Source organism: Anabas testudineus, chromosome 3, assembly GCF_900324465.2.
Source record: "Anabas testudineus chromosome 3, fAnaTes1.2, whole genome shotgun sequence".
Classification (NCBI taxonomy): Eukaryota; Metazoa; Chordata; class Actinopteri; order Anabantiformes; family Anabantidae; genus Anabas; species Anabas testudineus.
Window position 1 is genome coordinate 25,843,518 of NC_046612.1, and position 15,343 is coordinate 25,858,860.

Sequence of the window (15,343 nt, forward strand, 5' to 3'; positions counted from 1 at the left end):
AGGTATCCATTTCAACATTCCACATTGTAACCTCCCTGATTCCTGTTTGCAATCAGACTGTTTTCTCTGTCAAGCACGAGTGCCTTCTGTAGAATGATGCATTAGCGCAGATACCAGCCACACTGAATACACATGCTAGGTATTAAGTTGCAAATAGCACAAGCAAATATCATGCAAACTGTCACTGTGGTGGCCTCAGGCCGTGATTCCTGCAGGCCAGCGTGGACATGGACGCCAATCCAAGCTTCGCTGGATCCAAGTGCTATCAGATACATATCAGATTATTAGAATAAATGCCAAAAGTATGTGTCTGCTCGTCCTCCGTCTGCTACAGTGCAGTTGTTGATATCTCCTCTGCACAATATCAGCTGGTGCAGCAGTGGTGCAAAGCTTGCAGGTATACTGGTGTTACTGGTGCTCACAGCTGGGCTTGGCGTTCTCAGGTGTCCCTGCTTTGCATGGCGGGCATCATGTTTGCAGTAGAATGCCTTTCTGCCCTCCGTCACTGACCCAGGGCCAGTCCTCTACACCAGCTCTTCATTTGGTTATTAAGCTATAGTCCAAGCAAGACCAGTGTTGTTTGTAAGTCAGCAGTCTGTGACTGGTGTAGCACATTTTCTGCTTACCTGGACCAAATGGTTCACAGCACGTTAACTGTCACTGCTAAGGGCTATTGTACACCGACCACAGCTTCAAATATGCTTTTGGATTGTGTGTTACTTCCAATTGGCAGCCTAAATCCCCAGGTTTCTTTCCTTGTTACTGTTAAAGAGTCAGTTCAGCTAAATTACAAAATTAAAAACAGACTTTTAGCATATCAGCATTAGATATTTTGTTTTAAGGTTGTTTCTGACAAAGTGGAAATCATCATAAATCATCAAATCATTCATGCGTTCAGCAGCAGCATGTTTTTCTAGGAAAAATGCAATTAATACTGTACTGATTGATACAGAACAAGCAGTTTGGGCTGGAGCTACTTTCTCCAAAGACATAGTCTTTAACACCAGTAGCAGGACATTCTTGTGATTATTCAGAGTAAGAACAGGAATTAGCTATTTGGAGCTATTTGTAGGTTTTTGTGTAAAATTAAAAAATGCTGTATGGGAGTTGTAATTTGTGTGAACTGACCCTTTAAAAGTGAAAACACCAAGAGTGGGTTTGGTGGAAAGCTGGACAGCAGCACTGGGTTTGTATCAGGGAGTGTATTTTTGAACATACACAATTCAGGACAACATAAAATCAGCTTTTAGAAAAGACATATTTCTTTTTGAGTCTGCTGCCTGGACCTCTGTGTTCAGGGATTTTCGATTGCAAAGATGATGATACTGTACTATCTATGATTTTGAGTCCTGTGGTCTTACGATGATTTTGTATCAGCTACTTTATCATTTTATACTGTCTTGTAGTTTTATATGAGGCCTAATAAAATGTCACACTGTATGTGCTGTGCACATGGAAAGTCTAACTTAAGAGAAGTTGTAAATAAAATCATGATCCCCTAAATGGAAGGTGTGTGATTATCTGTGTTTGTGAGATAATATTTTCTTTTATTACATACATTTTCAATACAAAATCTGCATATGTGGTATTGGGTGTATTTCTCAGTGTATTCATTGTATAATGTAAAGTCTTGGGTTTTGAGAACTTGTAAATAGAACAAAGCAACTGTAAGTAGGTGACTGGTGCAAACACAGACATGTACAAGCAGAGCTCTTCAGACTTATCTCTGAGGCTTTTTGAACATGTGGGCATCGTTAAAATCTTGTAACCTTTTCAAATATAAAGGCAATTAGCTCAGCCTGGGAAAACACCTGTATGTGGCTCTGGAGGAACTCGTAAACTCCACAAATAACTCTGATTATGTCAGTGTAGGTTATTTTAAGACTCAGAAAACCTGAGCTATAAATTAGAGACAAAGAGGATGATTGTTTCAAAGATGATCAATTTAACCAAGAAGGTTTATTACAGGTAGCTACTACTGAGATGTATTTATGGTAAACATGGGAACAATAATGTTTCCATACTTTAACTCACAATTATAGTAAGTTTTACTGTATTAACAGTATTAACTGTGTCATTTTATTTTGTATAATATATTTGACAATCACTTTTGACTCTAAGATTTAAGTGCAGAGATATTACTAAATCAAGTTGGTCAACATAGTAAAAAATTGTGAGCATCTTAATATTAGCATGTTGTTCAAAGCATCACGTGTTCATGTACTCAGTGGCTCCATCATATGCGCCACTTTTCATTTCCTTCCTCACATACTTAGCCTGGTTTGTTCTTGTGCAAGTCCTCCTGTATTATGGAAGTGCAATACTAAATAGCTGGATTATACCTTCCTATACCTTAAGTTACTTCAGGGTACACTAAAGGGTAAAATAATGATCTGACATGAGAATTAGTTTAGGCATGAAGCATTAAGCAGGTGTGTTGAATATACACCTACATGTAAACAACATGTATGACATAAATCCAGGTTTTCATTCAATGAAAATCATAATAACAGCTTAGGCTGACTTAGGTCATTTATTTAATCATCACAGGACAGAACCATGGCCTTTACAGCCTTCTTTAAAATACTTCTGATGTTAACATGATGCAACTTCTCAAAGTAATTCTTGATTTCCTTTTTTTCTTTCTTTCATTCTCTCGAGCTGCATGCTGATTTGATGCTGTATCTGCTGCACTGTGGCCTTGCCCAAAGCAGGTGTTCACATAGCTCCTCAACATGTATTTCTGTCCCTCTGTTCAGCTGCACTCGGGTCTATTACAGGGCTCATCACAGCCTGGAAGAATGAAGGAATGACAGCTTTCTTTCTGCCAAAACCAAGGCCAGCCTGGTTAAAGGCTGTAAACCGGACTAAATATAGAGCCCTGTCTCCTGCATCCTCTTTTCTATTGTCTCCAATCTGCACTCTGTGCTCACAGTGCACTCAATTCAAACACACACACTCACACACATGTGATGTATCTATGGGATGATACATCTGAGCCTTTCAAGCTAAACAGCATGTGACAAAAGAAACTTGACAACGGCGTCTGTGCCAACAGAGAGAAGCGATTTAGCTGTCATTTCCTGGTGTGTGTGTAGACATGCAGGTAGGTGAGGAGGTTTTAGGTCAAATGACTCCCCAGCCCCAACTATACACACACAAACACATAAACACACACTTGTGATGTGTTTTGATGTTTTATTAGCTCAAGAAGAACAGTTAAGACGGTTTCACAGCAAAGAGATATCCATCGGTGTGTGTGTGTGAGTATGCTCATTCATTTCTGTTGTTGTGTGGAGACCTTTTATTTCAGAACCATCATTATGAGGTCGGTCATTCTTCCCCGGCTGTATTTTAAATTACTCTTTGAGGGCTAAGACTCTGGGTTAATATTGAAATCAGGTTTAGGCTGGGGTCAGGTTTGGAGTTAGGAATTTAGGTGTGATGATTTACTCTCTAATGTTTACATATGGCAATCATTTATCTCACTGGTACTAAAAGGCAGTAATACAGAATCTATGTTTGTTTAATGAGGTATTTTACTTGAATGGGACAAATACACAACACACAGTACAACCAGGAAATTCTGATTGCACTTTCTTTTTCTGTGGATATTCAGCACTGCTGTTTAGACATTTTGTAAGTTTACCATATTATCTGGAATATCAATGGCACCACTGGAATCATAGTTTCAACAGAGGCAGTTGTGATATCCCACCCAGATTATATGTTGGTCCATGTGTACAGACCCATACAGTTTTAATGCCCTATTAAAAGAATAATATACAGTTCAGTGACTGTAGAACCTCACAGTTGGCAAATGACATATAAAGTAGGAAGAGAAAGTAATTAAGTAATCTAATTTGTAATAAAGTGTGATCTGATCTTCATCTAAGTCAGGAGTATTAACAAATGTAATGTGCTTAAAATAATAACACAAAAACAAATGATCTGATCTTGCACATCTTTATTAAGAACATTTCTTAAGTCCGTGACATCACTTTGTAACCCTTTCAAGCTAATTCAAAAGGTTTGTATGTTTTTTTTGTCATTTAAAGTAGCTCTAGTCCACACCGTCAAAACTAGCACTTTAAGGTTTTTATACACATGTCATCATTCATTCCATATCTTTCTTTTGATTTAGTGATCATCAGCATGAAAAAACAGACCATTTGTCTCTGCAACCAAATGAGACGGAGAGATGTAAAATGCCAGGATGCAAAAGCACTGCAGGTGTCCTCGTGTCAAATGTGTATGTTACTACTTTAATATGATCATAATATTACCACATGTGACACATAACAACTAAAATGACTAATAATCTAACCCTGACTACTGTATTTTTTAAAAATAGATTTGATCTTTTTAGAGAAAAATTAGAGTTGATGGTAGGCTGCTTTTTACAGCTGCATTGTTGGCATATGACAACAATTTACCAACTACTGTATTTTCAGCTTTCATGCAAGAAAAGTTTAAGATCAGGGTAAGAGGCTGGGGAAAGCGTTGTATCAAAGAAAGTCAGACAGACAGAAGTAAAAATGTGCATGTCTGTGGGTCTGCCTATGTCTGTGTGTGTGTGTTTGTGTGTGTGTCATTGGGAGGTGAGACCGACCCATTTGAATTCATTTTAAACCTCTCAAATAGGACCTTCATGTGAATTTGCCTCTTAGGCAGCAGAAATGTGGACCTAGACTAAAAAAGAAACCATTAAAAATCTGTTTTTCTTCAAACCAGTGCCCTCCTGTCTCCTGTCTCACTATGCAGACTGCCAGTGACATTAATCCATCAATTAGTAAAGCAAACTAGGTCAGACTGGTTTCTAAATAGTCCAGAGGCAAATCAGGTGCTTACTGGGAGCATTCAAATGTCCTCAGACCCAGACTGAAGGGACACCTGCTGCTGCACAGCTGTCAGCCTCAAACACTCAATCATACAAACAAAGAGAGAGAGAATACCCTCCAACTGCTATAGATGAGATGATCGAATGTGTGACTAAGAGAGGATTCCTAAACACTTCGTGTCTCTAGATAGTGATATTGTCTTAAGCTCAATTCCACTGCATTAACTGAACTGCTGAAATCTTCACAGAGGTTTTCTGGATAATATTTGTTTAATAACAATTAGTCAACAAAATTCATATGGATGACAATGGTCAACTCAGAACAGGATATATATTACAATGCAACACTAAAAGTAATGTATATTGTATGGCATTATTTTAATCCCACAATTACACTGCTCCCAAAAATTGGGCCCAAACTGTTAATCGTGATGACACAACATGGCACTCTATATTGAGTGTCCGAAATCTCAATTTACTGCTTACAGTACTATTGAATGTACTAGTACTATATATTGTACATTAAATTTACAGAAATGAATAAGTGAATAGTCATAATTATAGCTAACACACATGCAACAGTTCTAATCCTAATTTCCAACTAGGTACCTTACAATATATAAAAATGAATATGCTGAAAACACCTCTGCGCCACATGAACAGAATCCAGCCTTTACGGATGTTACTGAATATGTGTGGCACACATTGATTTTATCTGCAATGACATGTTAAAACTGCTGTGAAAAAGGCGCACAGGCCCAAATGACTGCACATATGAAGCTTTGGCATAAATAATGGCAAAGCGATGGGCTAGGGTATGCCTTTTGCGGAGCTATAGGTAGGCAAGGGGGGGCTGGCTCGCTTCCTAACCCACTCTTGTAGAAAAAGTCACTATGCTTTGTCATCACTTGATTTTGTCATTGATGTACATCAGACATAAACAGTTAACTTCGACTAGCATGTGCTTTCCTTCTGAATCTTAGGGAAACATTTCAAAAGCCCAACGCTCCTGATTGGTTACCCTCTGTGATGCAGTGTTTAATTTAAAGCATCGCCACTGCCCTCTGTTGGAGAAATGTAATTACTACCTGCCATCATCAGTTAACTATGGATCATGACTGTTCTATATTTATAGTATAGTTTAAATTGGACATTAAATTGGACAGTTAAAATGACAAACTATGAGATCCATAGGAATTATGCAGCAAGACAGGGTACAAAACAGTTTCTGATGCTTTACGAGTGAGCGCAGTGGCCTTAATAATTGATGTAGAGTAAGTGTTAAACCATTAGGTTAGGTTTTTAGAGCTGGCCTTGGATAGGGTTTCTGGCTGGTACCATGAGTCTGAGGTTGGTTTGCATGCTTCCCTGTATCATCACAACAAACACCAAACCAGCCAAGAAAAAGAGATGGATCCTCCAGTGGCTGGAGTAGCTGCAGGTGCTGTAGCTTCCTGCCTGATCCAAGCCCCCAGCTTTCACTTTTCTTAGTGACTCACATAGCCATTTTCACAGTATGTCGCAGTGCTGACCCCAGTCCATCATGACACTACCACCACCAATTGGCTTATCACTGAAGACTGTTGGTTAGTTGCTTGCATGGCTGCAACGTGGGGTTTTCCACTACCACACAATAGTCTGGTTTTGTGCTCTGACATCATCTTGCTATTTCCTAAAGTTTTGTTGAGCCAAGAAAAGGTCTGGCCCTCAAATGGCGTCATCATCATCACAAGGCCGCCATGCTTCTCAAATGTCAGCAGGTTCGCCCACGCTGTTTCAGTCCGCTCTGCAAGGCTCCAGAGCCTGTTACCAAGTAAACAGATCTTCACAAACAGCTCTGTAACCTTTCTGGAAGTATTCAGTAGTGTTTCAGACCACCAGCACATTGTATTATCACAGTACAGTGAAAAGCGCGGGTGCATGTGTGGTGACTTGAACAACTGCAGACAAGTTGAAATAAAATGCTGCTTTAATTTCAGAGACATTCTCATTGGATTACTCAAAAGAAATAACAACATCGGTACTGTCAGTGGCATGTGCTTCCCTAAATGTGACTGTGGTGATTCCTCCTTATGCTGAGCTTCAGGAGATGTTTTCCCGATCACTTTGTGTCAGCACTGAACAACCCCTGCCTCGTTGTACATGCATGACACAAAGGTGGCCTGGGCATGATGTCTTTCTAATGTTAATGATGAAAGATAACTGTGGTCAGGGGTGGTTCAATTACAGCAACTAAGCAATAGTAAAATTAAAAGATTATATATAGTTTCAGTAGTTAACTAAACAAAAAAATGAAAAGAGATCATTTGAAGCTATAGTATGCTTAATCTGTGCAGCCCTTTATCATGTCTGCATTAATCATTATGAAATGATAATAAATTAATAATAAAATAAAATAATAAAAGACCTCTATGAAACTTATTAACTTACTAACTTAGCACAAAGCATTGAAGTTCTCTAAACGGTTCAAGGAATAAGCCTCACTCAAAATATGTAGAAGCAAATGTCTCTGCACCACCACAGACTGTTTCATGAGTCTGAATCACAGGAGGCGTCAGCAGTACCTCTACATTAACAGATGTTTTATTTAGAAGATATTTCTCATTTTAAAAAGATGTTCCCTAAACCACAACACTGCACTACAACACTGCAAGCAAGTCCCTACAAAACACTTCTGTGAAACCTTATTAAGATTGTTGACACTGATTGGGCACTGGTCACAGAGTCAGCAATCAACCTAACTTCAAGTCTTTAGACTGCAGGATAAAAAGAGAGTGCCTGAAGACAAGCTCAGGAGGAACATCAAAAGGGGCTCAGTCAGTTGGTGGGTTCAAATCCATTTCTCTATATAGAGAAATAAATATCTTAACAAGTATCATTCTTACTGTCCTTAAATCCTCATGTTTGCTTCCCGCTCTAAAAAGATCAAATCCTGTTCTGTGCTGCCATCTAGTGACAGAAGCTGGGCAGACACTTTAGATTTAAAAAAAAAATCCCTCAGAGAGGATCAATTTATAAGTCTAAAAACATATGAAAAGATAAGCCTCCGAAATCTGGGCCTGGCTTGGCTTTACTGGCAAAGGCTAGTGTTTGCTCTCCATTACAGTTTAACTTGAACATAAATGTGTGGCGGAGCAGCAGAAACACGGGCCAGAATGTGTCAAGAGCGGAAAGAAGTCTGTTACTTTGGTGCACAGTGACCCGATCTCACAACCCTGCTTGGATTCAGACCAATCTGTAGACTTTACCCTGTCCACAAATAAAAAAAAACATGCAATTTGACAGAGTACACTTGGTGTGGAACATAATTATGCAACATGATCATCTATGTAAGACACATGTAGTCTACAGGCTTGAGCCAAGGTGAACTAGGACTGTTCCTTCAGCCAGACTGCTCTTAATTTAATGTGCAACAATGAAATCAATACTACTACATTTAGTCATTTGTCAGATGCTTTTATCCACAGCGACTTACAAGGTACAGGACAACATACAAGGCAAAGGCAGTGTAAGCGGAAGGAGGTCTTGTCTAAGCACCCCTAGTGCACAGTTGTTACCTCTATTTGTACTACTAGGTCTACTACAACTAGCATTACTGCTTCTACTGCCTACGATTACTGCTGTTAGTACTAGTACTACTATTGCTGGTGCTGGTGCTGCTGGCACTACTACCGTCGTGGTGAATTAGGGGTTCAGATTGTTTACTGAAGTAAAAGTAGAGCAAGTACTATGTGCTACTGCATTACAACTAAAAGTCATGCACTGAAAATGTCACTAATGTAAACCTTTGTAAATGTTGTTATTATCAGCTAAATGTATTCTAAATATTTTATGTAACTTTTCTAATGCAGCATAAACAATATTCACTTCTGAAGACCTTCTTAGATTTGTGCTTACGTAGACATACAGACATTTTTAGAGGTACTTTCTCCAGTTTGTTATATTTTAATGATAGGTGGGTTGTGGAGGACTATACATTTGTTCTGTATCGGGGTTTTATTCCTAACTCCATTCTAATACTGAGGTATTTGTTTCCACCCACCCACTAAGATGTAACAATTAGCACATATTGTATAACTAGGTCATTAGTGTTTTCTGTTGCTTTCGACCCACAAATCATTTGGCAGTGTCTGCAGTAGTCAAAACTCCACAGTCTCCCCCAGCAGGCACATGTGAGAAAGAGGCTATGTAAAGGCTCACAGAATTGAAAATGACTTCTCCCTCATTTAGAAAATGTCTCAAGTCGTGTTTAACAATGGAAGCACCTTAGCCAAGATTTAACAGCACAATGAACAGTTAGATTTTGGAATTTAGTTTGCATGTCCATGACAGGGCCTCCTAGTTGGGGCTCGTCAGGGGCCAACCAGGAGCTTTGATTCCGTTGGATGTCCTGCAGGGGTGTGTTGTGGTCTGCTTCTGGGAACTGGATTTAGGAAAGAGGGTTATCTGCAGCTGATAAGGGCCCTGTATAAAAGGCTGGGTTAGGATGAATGTACCTTATTTCACACTGCCAACTTCAGGGAGCAGCAGCACTGCGGGCACACGTGGTTTGATGAAAACATGATCCTGCTTGTAGTCACCTTGTCAGTTGTAAGCCTCTTTTTCGATGCTGGAATTGTTTGCATGGCCTTGCCGGAGCAGGGGCCCCACATTAACCACGGCTGGGACCAGGTGGTCCGTCTCAGGCACCTGTACGCTGCCAGACCTGGACTTCACCTGCTGATCAATGCGAATGGACAGATCCACGGCTCTGAGGCTCAAACTCTGCACAGTAAGCCCAGCATTTTGAAGCCTCACTATGTACTCAGATTTGGACTTTTTTGCTTTAATAAAAAAATTTCCTGTTTCTAAATAGTTTTTAAATAAAAGTAGAAACATATTACCTGTAAATGACATCATACATCATTACGGATGTCTCTTTTAATGATCGTATGTGTTGAATCTAATCATTAAAATTTAAACTACTTTTCATGCTGCTAAGTGGTTTCTGAATTTCACTCTAATCAATAAAGTCTGGCGATTATTGAGTGTTGAGTGTTTAGTCCTATTAATCAGTGTCTGAAAAGCTGTATAATGTAGAGAAATAAAAGTAGAATATTTGCCTGTGAAATGTAATAAAGTTGAAGTAGAAAGTAGAAAGTGTATGTATGAATGTTTAAGTAAAGTCATAATCCCCTAAATCTCTACTTAAATGCAGTTCTTAAGTAAATGTACTTAAAACACAGTAATGACCGTAGTGAGAGGCTGAGTGAGAGTGTTCCTTTTTTTTCACCATTTGACTGCAGGTCTGCTGGAGATCCGTCCAGTGGACTCGGGCTGTGTTGTCATCAGAGGAGTAGCGACAGAGCGATTCCTGTGCATAGAAGGCGATGGAACACTGTACTCATCGGTAAGGTTTCAATATGACAAGGAAACAAGTTACATGTCAACTTATGTGTAGATCAGTTGTTAATAAGGCCGAATGTCATTCACTAATGTATTTATTTCGTGTGAAAAGTCAAATATCAGGACATTAACCTAAATGTCAACTTAGTAAAAGATCTCTTTGTGTAAAGGCGAATGCAGGATGATCATATGAAATCTACATTTAAATGAACTGTGTTATTGAATTAAAAACATACACTCTTTATTCAGAGGACTTTATAAAATCAGTTATAAAATCAAATTGAAGTGTGATTTGCTCAGAAAAAAACAAACAAACACAAGACCAAATACTCTGAAATTAATCTCAGAAGTATTTTAATGCATGTAAAATAGAGCCCCAACACTAAAGTCATAAAAATGTTTGTGAAATGAAAGTTTATAGGCTAAAGAATACATGAATGCAGTACAATAGTTAAAGTAATAGTATGGTATAGTATAGCATAGTAATAGTACAATAGTTATAATATATATAGATATAATATATCTGTTGTCATCGTTTTATTCTATGTGTTGGGCTGATAGATGAGAGATCTGATTGCAAGATCTTGTTTTTTTGATAAAGTTACTTTTCAATCCTGCCTGCTCACCTCTCAACCCTTTCTCCACATTTCTGCAGCTTCATAGCATGAATAGCTTTCTAGGCTCTTCTCAGCAACCACAGAAAAAGAGACAAACTCTCACTCTTTACATTTTCTGAGCGTAACACTGTTGAGTTCAGAGCTGCTGGACGACTCTCTGCTGTGTGCAGTATGTTTACTGCAGCAGTTTACTGGCACTGGTTCATTCGTAATTACTCTGGTTTTGCTGTTAAACTATGAGAAGCAGGAGTTGGGAGCTCAATGTGGTGCTGAAAGCTGAACAGTCACAGGGACATGATTCAGAATCACACAAACTCAGCCCAGGAATCTAATGCTCGTATTCATTTCCATCTTTAGCAAGAAACACCATTTCCCATGAGTGTTCACAGCTTACCTTCACAGGTTAAATGTTGTCAACTCAACACTACTAGAAAATGAAAGTCAGCAGTCAGTCCATAAACATTTACTTTAAAATGTATCCATAGTTTGTTTTAATAATGTGAGTTGAGTTCGGTGGGATCAATCATAAATCAACAAAGATGAATCTCACTACATTACTGATTTTTACTCACAATTAACTATTCTTACAAACACTAAGTGTAAAACAGAAGCAAGGCTTGTTTAAGCAATAAGCCTAAAATGCTTAATCAAAAAGGATTAGAATTAGATTGAGAAATCTTCCATAGAATCTTCCAGGAGGACTTCTGTACACACCTGAGGTCTCCTGCTGCTTTTTATATGTTGTTAATCAGCGTCCCTGTTGAGAAAACACTGGGAGCCAGTCAGTCATTCATTAAAACAGTCGACCAGTTCATCAACCTTTGTTCGGTGCGGCGCAGGGTAGGATTGTGTTTGCAAAGTGAAAAAACCTGAATGAAAAGATCCAGCTGCAGCAGCAACAACAACCTTGGCCTCTGGCTGCCTCCAGTTTGCCAAAGTAAACAGCGATCGAAGAACTTGCGGCAGCATTTACGAATGTTTTTTTTTTTTTCCAATGAAAGAAGCCTTCCATTTGGATACAAACATCTTCACTTACATAATATAATATAATATAATATAATATAATATAATATAATATAATATAATATAATATAATATAATATAATATAATATAATATAATATAATATAATATAATATAATACAAGCAACATTTGTTTTATTACTTGTTAGCTCAATGCATATTTTGTAGGAAGAATCACAGATGTATGCAAAACTAATGTTCTTTTATTTTTAGTTCATTTAATTAGTCTTCATGAAATTCAGTAGTATGTAATACATCAAATTACCAACAGTCTAATAGCCTATGTTATAGTGCATAAACACAGTGTGCAGGAATAAAACTGTTGTGAGTTCACTGAAATGAAAACCAAATGAAAAAAAATGGCATAAGGAGAAGATCATTTGCTAGTTAATGAGTACATCAGAGAAAACATGACAAGTGCAGATAAAGAAAAAGTTACAATTCATCAGATAAAGATATTTGACACTGTTTATCTGGGTGCAGTTGCCCACTTTGTTTGCTTACTAATCTAATCCTCACTACGACGTCATCACAGTTCTATGTAGGGCAGCTTTTCTTACGTGTGAATGCCTTTCCGTCTTTTCCAGCCCACCTACAGCAGAGATGACTGCACCTTCAGAGAGAAGATCCTGTCAGACGGTTATAACATCTATGTTTCAGATAAACACAGAGTCCTGCTCAGTCTGGGAAACCACCGCCAACGGCTGCAGGGTCGAGATCGAGGTGTCCCGGCTTTGGCCCAGTTCCTCCCCAGATTCAGCACCCTGGATCAGTCCCTGACTCCTGGGCTGGAGGTCCCTGGGGAGCCGGGGCAGAACACGGCAGAAACAGAAGAGGAACCTGTGGATACATTTGGAAAGCTGTATCAGATCATTCACAGTCCCAGCTTCCACAAAAGATGAGGCAGCGGCTCAGACAGCTGTAAACAGACGTGTCCACTCCTAAGGGGTGTTTTGCTTTTTCTAAGTCTTAGTAGCACTCCTTCCTGCTTGCTACACAACCAGGGATTGACTGCATGTCCAGCCAGCCTGCACCCGGGAAGCACTGTTCTATCAGATATGACCAAACAGAGCACAAGTGCTGACTCTGTGACTCCAACATTCATATCAATCGACTATGGTGGTGCAGAATATGACACGGATAAGCTGTTATAGTCACTGAAAATACATGACTTAACCCCATTGATGTGACAATGCTATGAGACAACCTTCATCATCATCATGGTTACAACGATAAACACTTTTTTACAGTTTTAAAACGATCATGGTTAAACAACACAACATAGACTTTTGGTTTGATGTCATGATTTGTTGACACATCCCCCTGCTCCGACCTCTGCTATATCTGTCATAATTGAAATGAATGATGATGCCTCACACAACTGCAAGATAAGACAATAAAATGTAACTGTGGGTCGTAGTAAGCTGCTGCACCAATGAGCTACAGGTTCGGGTTTTCTGGCTGGACAGCTTCATTTACCATGTGCTTGCTTTTTGTACTCAGGGAAGAATGTGTTTGACATTGTGGTTTGTTTGGAACAAAGAGGTGATGATAGATGATCAAAGAACACCACCTACTGGGAAAACTGGGGAACGGAAAACGAGGGCTTAGCAGCAGTCCTAGTGAATGTAGGACACATGGAAGATTCACCAAAATGTGCATATGAACATCAGATTATGCGTATTTGCAATCTTACACAAACACAAAACAATCTCAGGGATGAAGTAGACTTGCTAGATGTTAACTGCATGGCTACATTTCCAAGTGTGGCAAAAGGTTTTCTTCTAGTGCAAGAGTGTAGTTGTTGTATTTATTTAGTTATTTAAATACTATATGTAGCAGTTGGAATGCAAGTGTCATGTGTGCTTCATTAAAGCTACTTAAAGCTACTTTATTAAAGTTACTGCATTTAACACATGTTCATGTTTCCTGTTTGTTTCGTTTGATACTGAATTTGTCTGCTATTTTTTAACTAATCAGTTATTCTATCTTTAGTTGTCTAACAGTGTTCCTACAGGTTTGTGATAGAAAGTCCTGAATGGTGAAATATTAAATAAATAGCTGTAATAATAAGCCAAATTCCATTAAGTAAATGTTCTAATTAAAATGTGGCCCTTAAACAGAAACGCTATGTGCTTTTTTCCACAGCACAGTGAGTAAGCAGCACTTCTTAAGTAGCACTTGCTAACAAACTAGGCTGCCACTTTCAGGTGCCATAGATGGTTCCTCGTAGAACCTTTTACAAAAATTCTTTGGTGAATTATTTCCTCTTTGAGAATGAGTGTTAAACAAGAGCGGAATATTCACAAGTTCTAAATATTAGAGTTCACTGACAACAGTAAAGCATTCAATGAATTTGTATGAAACTGCCATAATGATTTCTTGTCATGGATAGTACCAAGGCTGCATATACACTGCCCGTCCAAAAAAAAGTCAGCCCCGCCCATTGGACGATTACTGCATGGATGATTCTATTCAGCTGGCAACAAGTTTTTTAACCTTAACTGATGCATTGAGTAGCTTCTTTAAACAACAACATATCAGAAGACACATCCTGTGGTTGTGGAAAAGATGTTAATCTGTTATAGAAGGGTCAAATTATTGGCATGAATCAAACAAAGAAAATATCTATAGAGATTAATAAAACTACTAAAACTGGGTTAAGAACTGTCCAATGGAAGGAGGTCATGTGGTCTGATCAATCCAGATTTACCCGGTTCCAGAGTGATGGGAGCATCAGGGTAAGAAGTGAGGCAGGTGAAGTGATGCACCCATCATGCCTAGTGCCTACTTTACAAGCCTGTGGGGGCAGTGCTGTGATCTGGGGATCGCTGCAGTTGATCAGGTCTAGGTTTAGCAACGTTATGTGTCCAAAGAATGAGGTCAGCTGACTACCTGAATATACTGAATGACCAGGTTATTCAATCAATGGATGTCTTTTTCCCTGATGACACGGGCAAATTCCAAGAGGAAAAGGTCAGGATTCATCAGGCTCAAACTGTGAAGAAGTGGTTCAGGGAGCATGACACATCATTTTCACACATGGATTGACCACTACACAGTCTGACTCTCCCATCATCAATAGAAGACTAACTAGAAATTAATACAACTCAAATGTCACTGTCACTGACAGGAAAAAATGTCACTGTATTTCCGTGGGGGTGGGGGTCCACTAATGTTATGGGGACACACATCTGTTTACATATTCAGACAACATACTGTGTTTGTTTAACAGACTTCTGCCCTAACTGTTTGCCTCTGCTTACTGACCATGAGTTTGCTTGCTAATATTCTGATATGGCTGCTAAACGCCAACTTACTGAAGACAGTCATTATTGCTCCCTGTTTACCTGTGTCACACTCGGCCGTGCTGACCGGGCCCCAGCCTTTAGCCCTGCTACTGAGGAAGCTTATACTTATCTACAGTGCTCCTGTGATTACCTGCCTCTATGTCCTCACCTGGTGTCTGTGTTCGACAG

General features: G+C 39.0%; 1 protein-coding gene across 1 annotated transcript; it reads left to right on the forward strand.

The window, feature by feature from the left end:
* The first annotated feature begins 9,355 nt into the window (after positions 1 to 9,355).
* Positions 9,356 to 13,781, forward strand: fgf19 (fibroblast growth factor 19). Its single transcript, XM_026377988.2, has 3 exons — positions 9,356 to 9,611; positions 10,126 to 10,229; positions 12,452 to 13,781. Exons 1-3 carry the CDS (start codon positions 9,401 to 9,403, stop codon positions 12,764 to 12,766), a joined length of 630 nt encoding a protein of 209 aa, XP_026233773.1. The 5' UTR covers positions 9,356 to 9,400; the 3' UTR covers positions 12,767 to 13,781.
* Positions 13,782 to 15,343: the final 1,562 nt, after the last annotated feature.

Excerpts from the sequence above, each read along its gene's own strand:
- fgf19 (XM_026377988.2), top strand. The coding sequence starts at position 9,401 with ATGATCCTGCTTGTAGTCACCTTGTCAGTTGTAAGCCTCTTTTTCGAT. Across the intron at positions 9,612-10,125 it reads TGAGGCTCAAACTCTGCACA|GTCTGCTGGAGATCCGTCCA; the intron begins GTAAGCCCAGCA and ends ATTTGACTGCAG. Across the intron at positions 10,230-12,451 it reads ATGGAACACTGTACTCATCG|CCCACCTACAGCAGAGATGA; the intron begins GTAAGGTTTCAA and ends CGTCTTTTCCAG.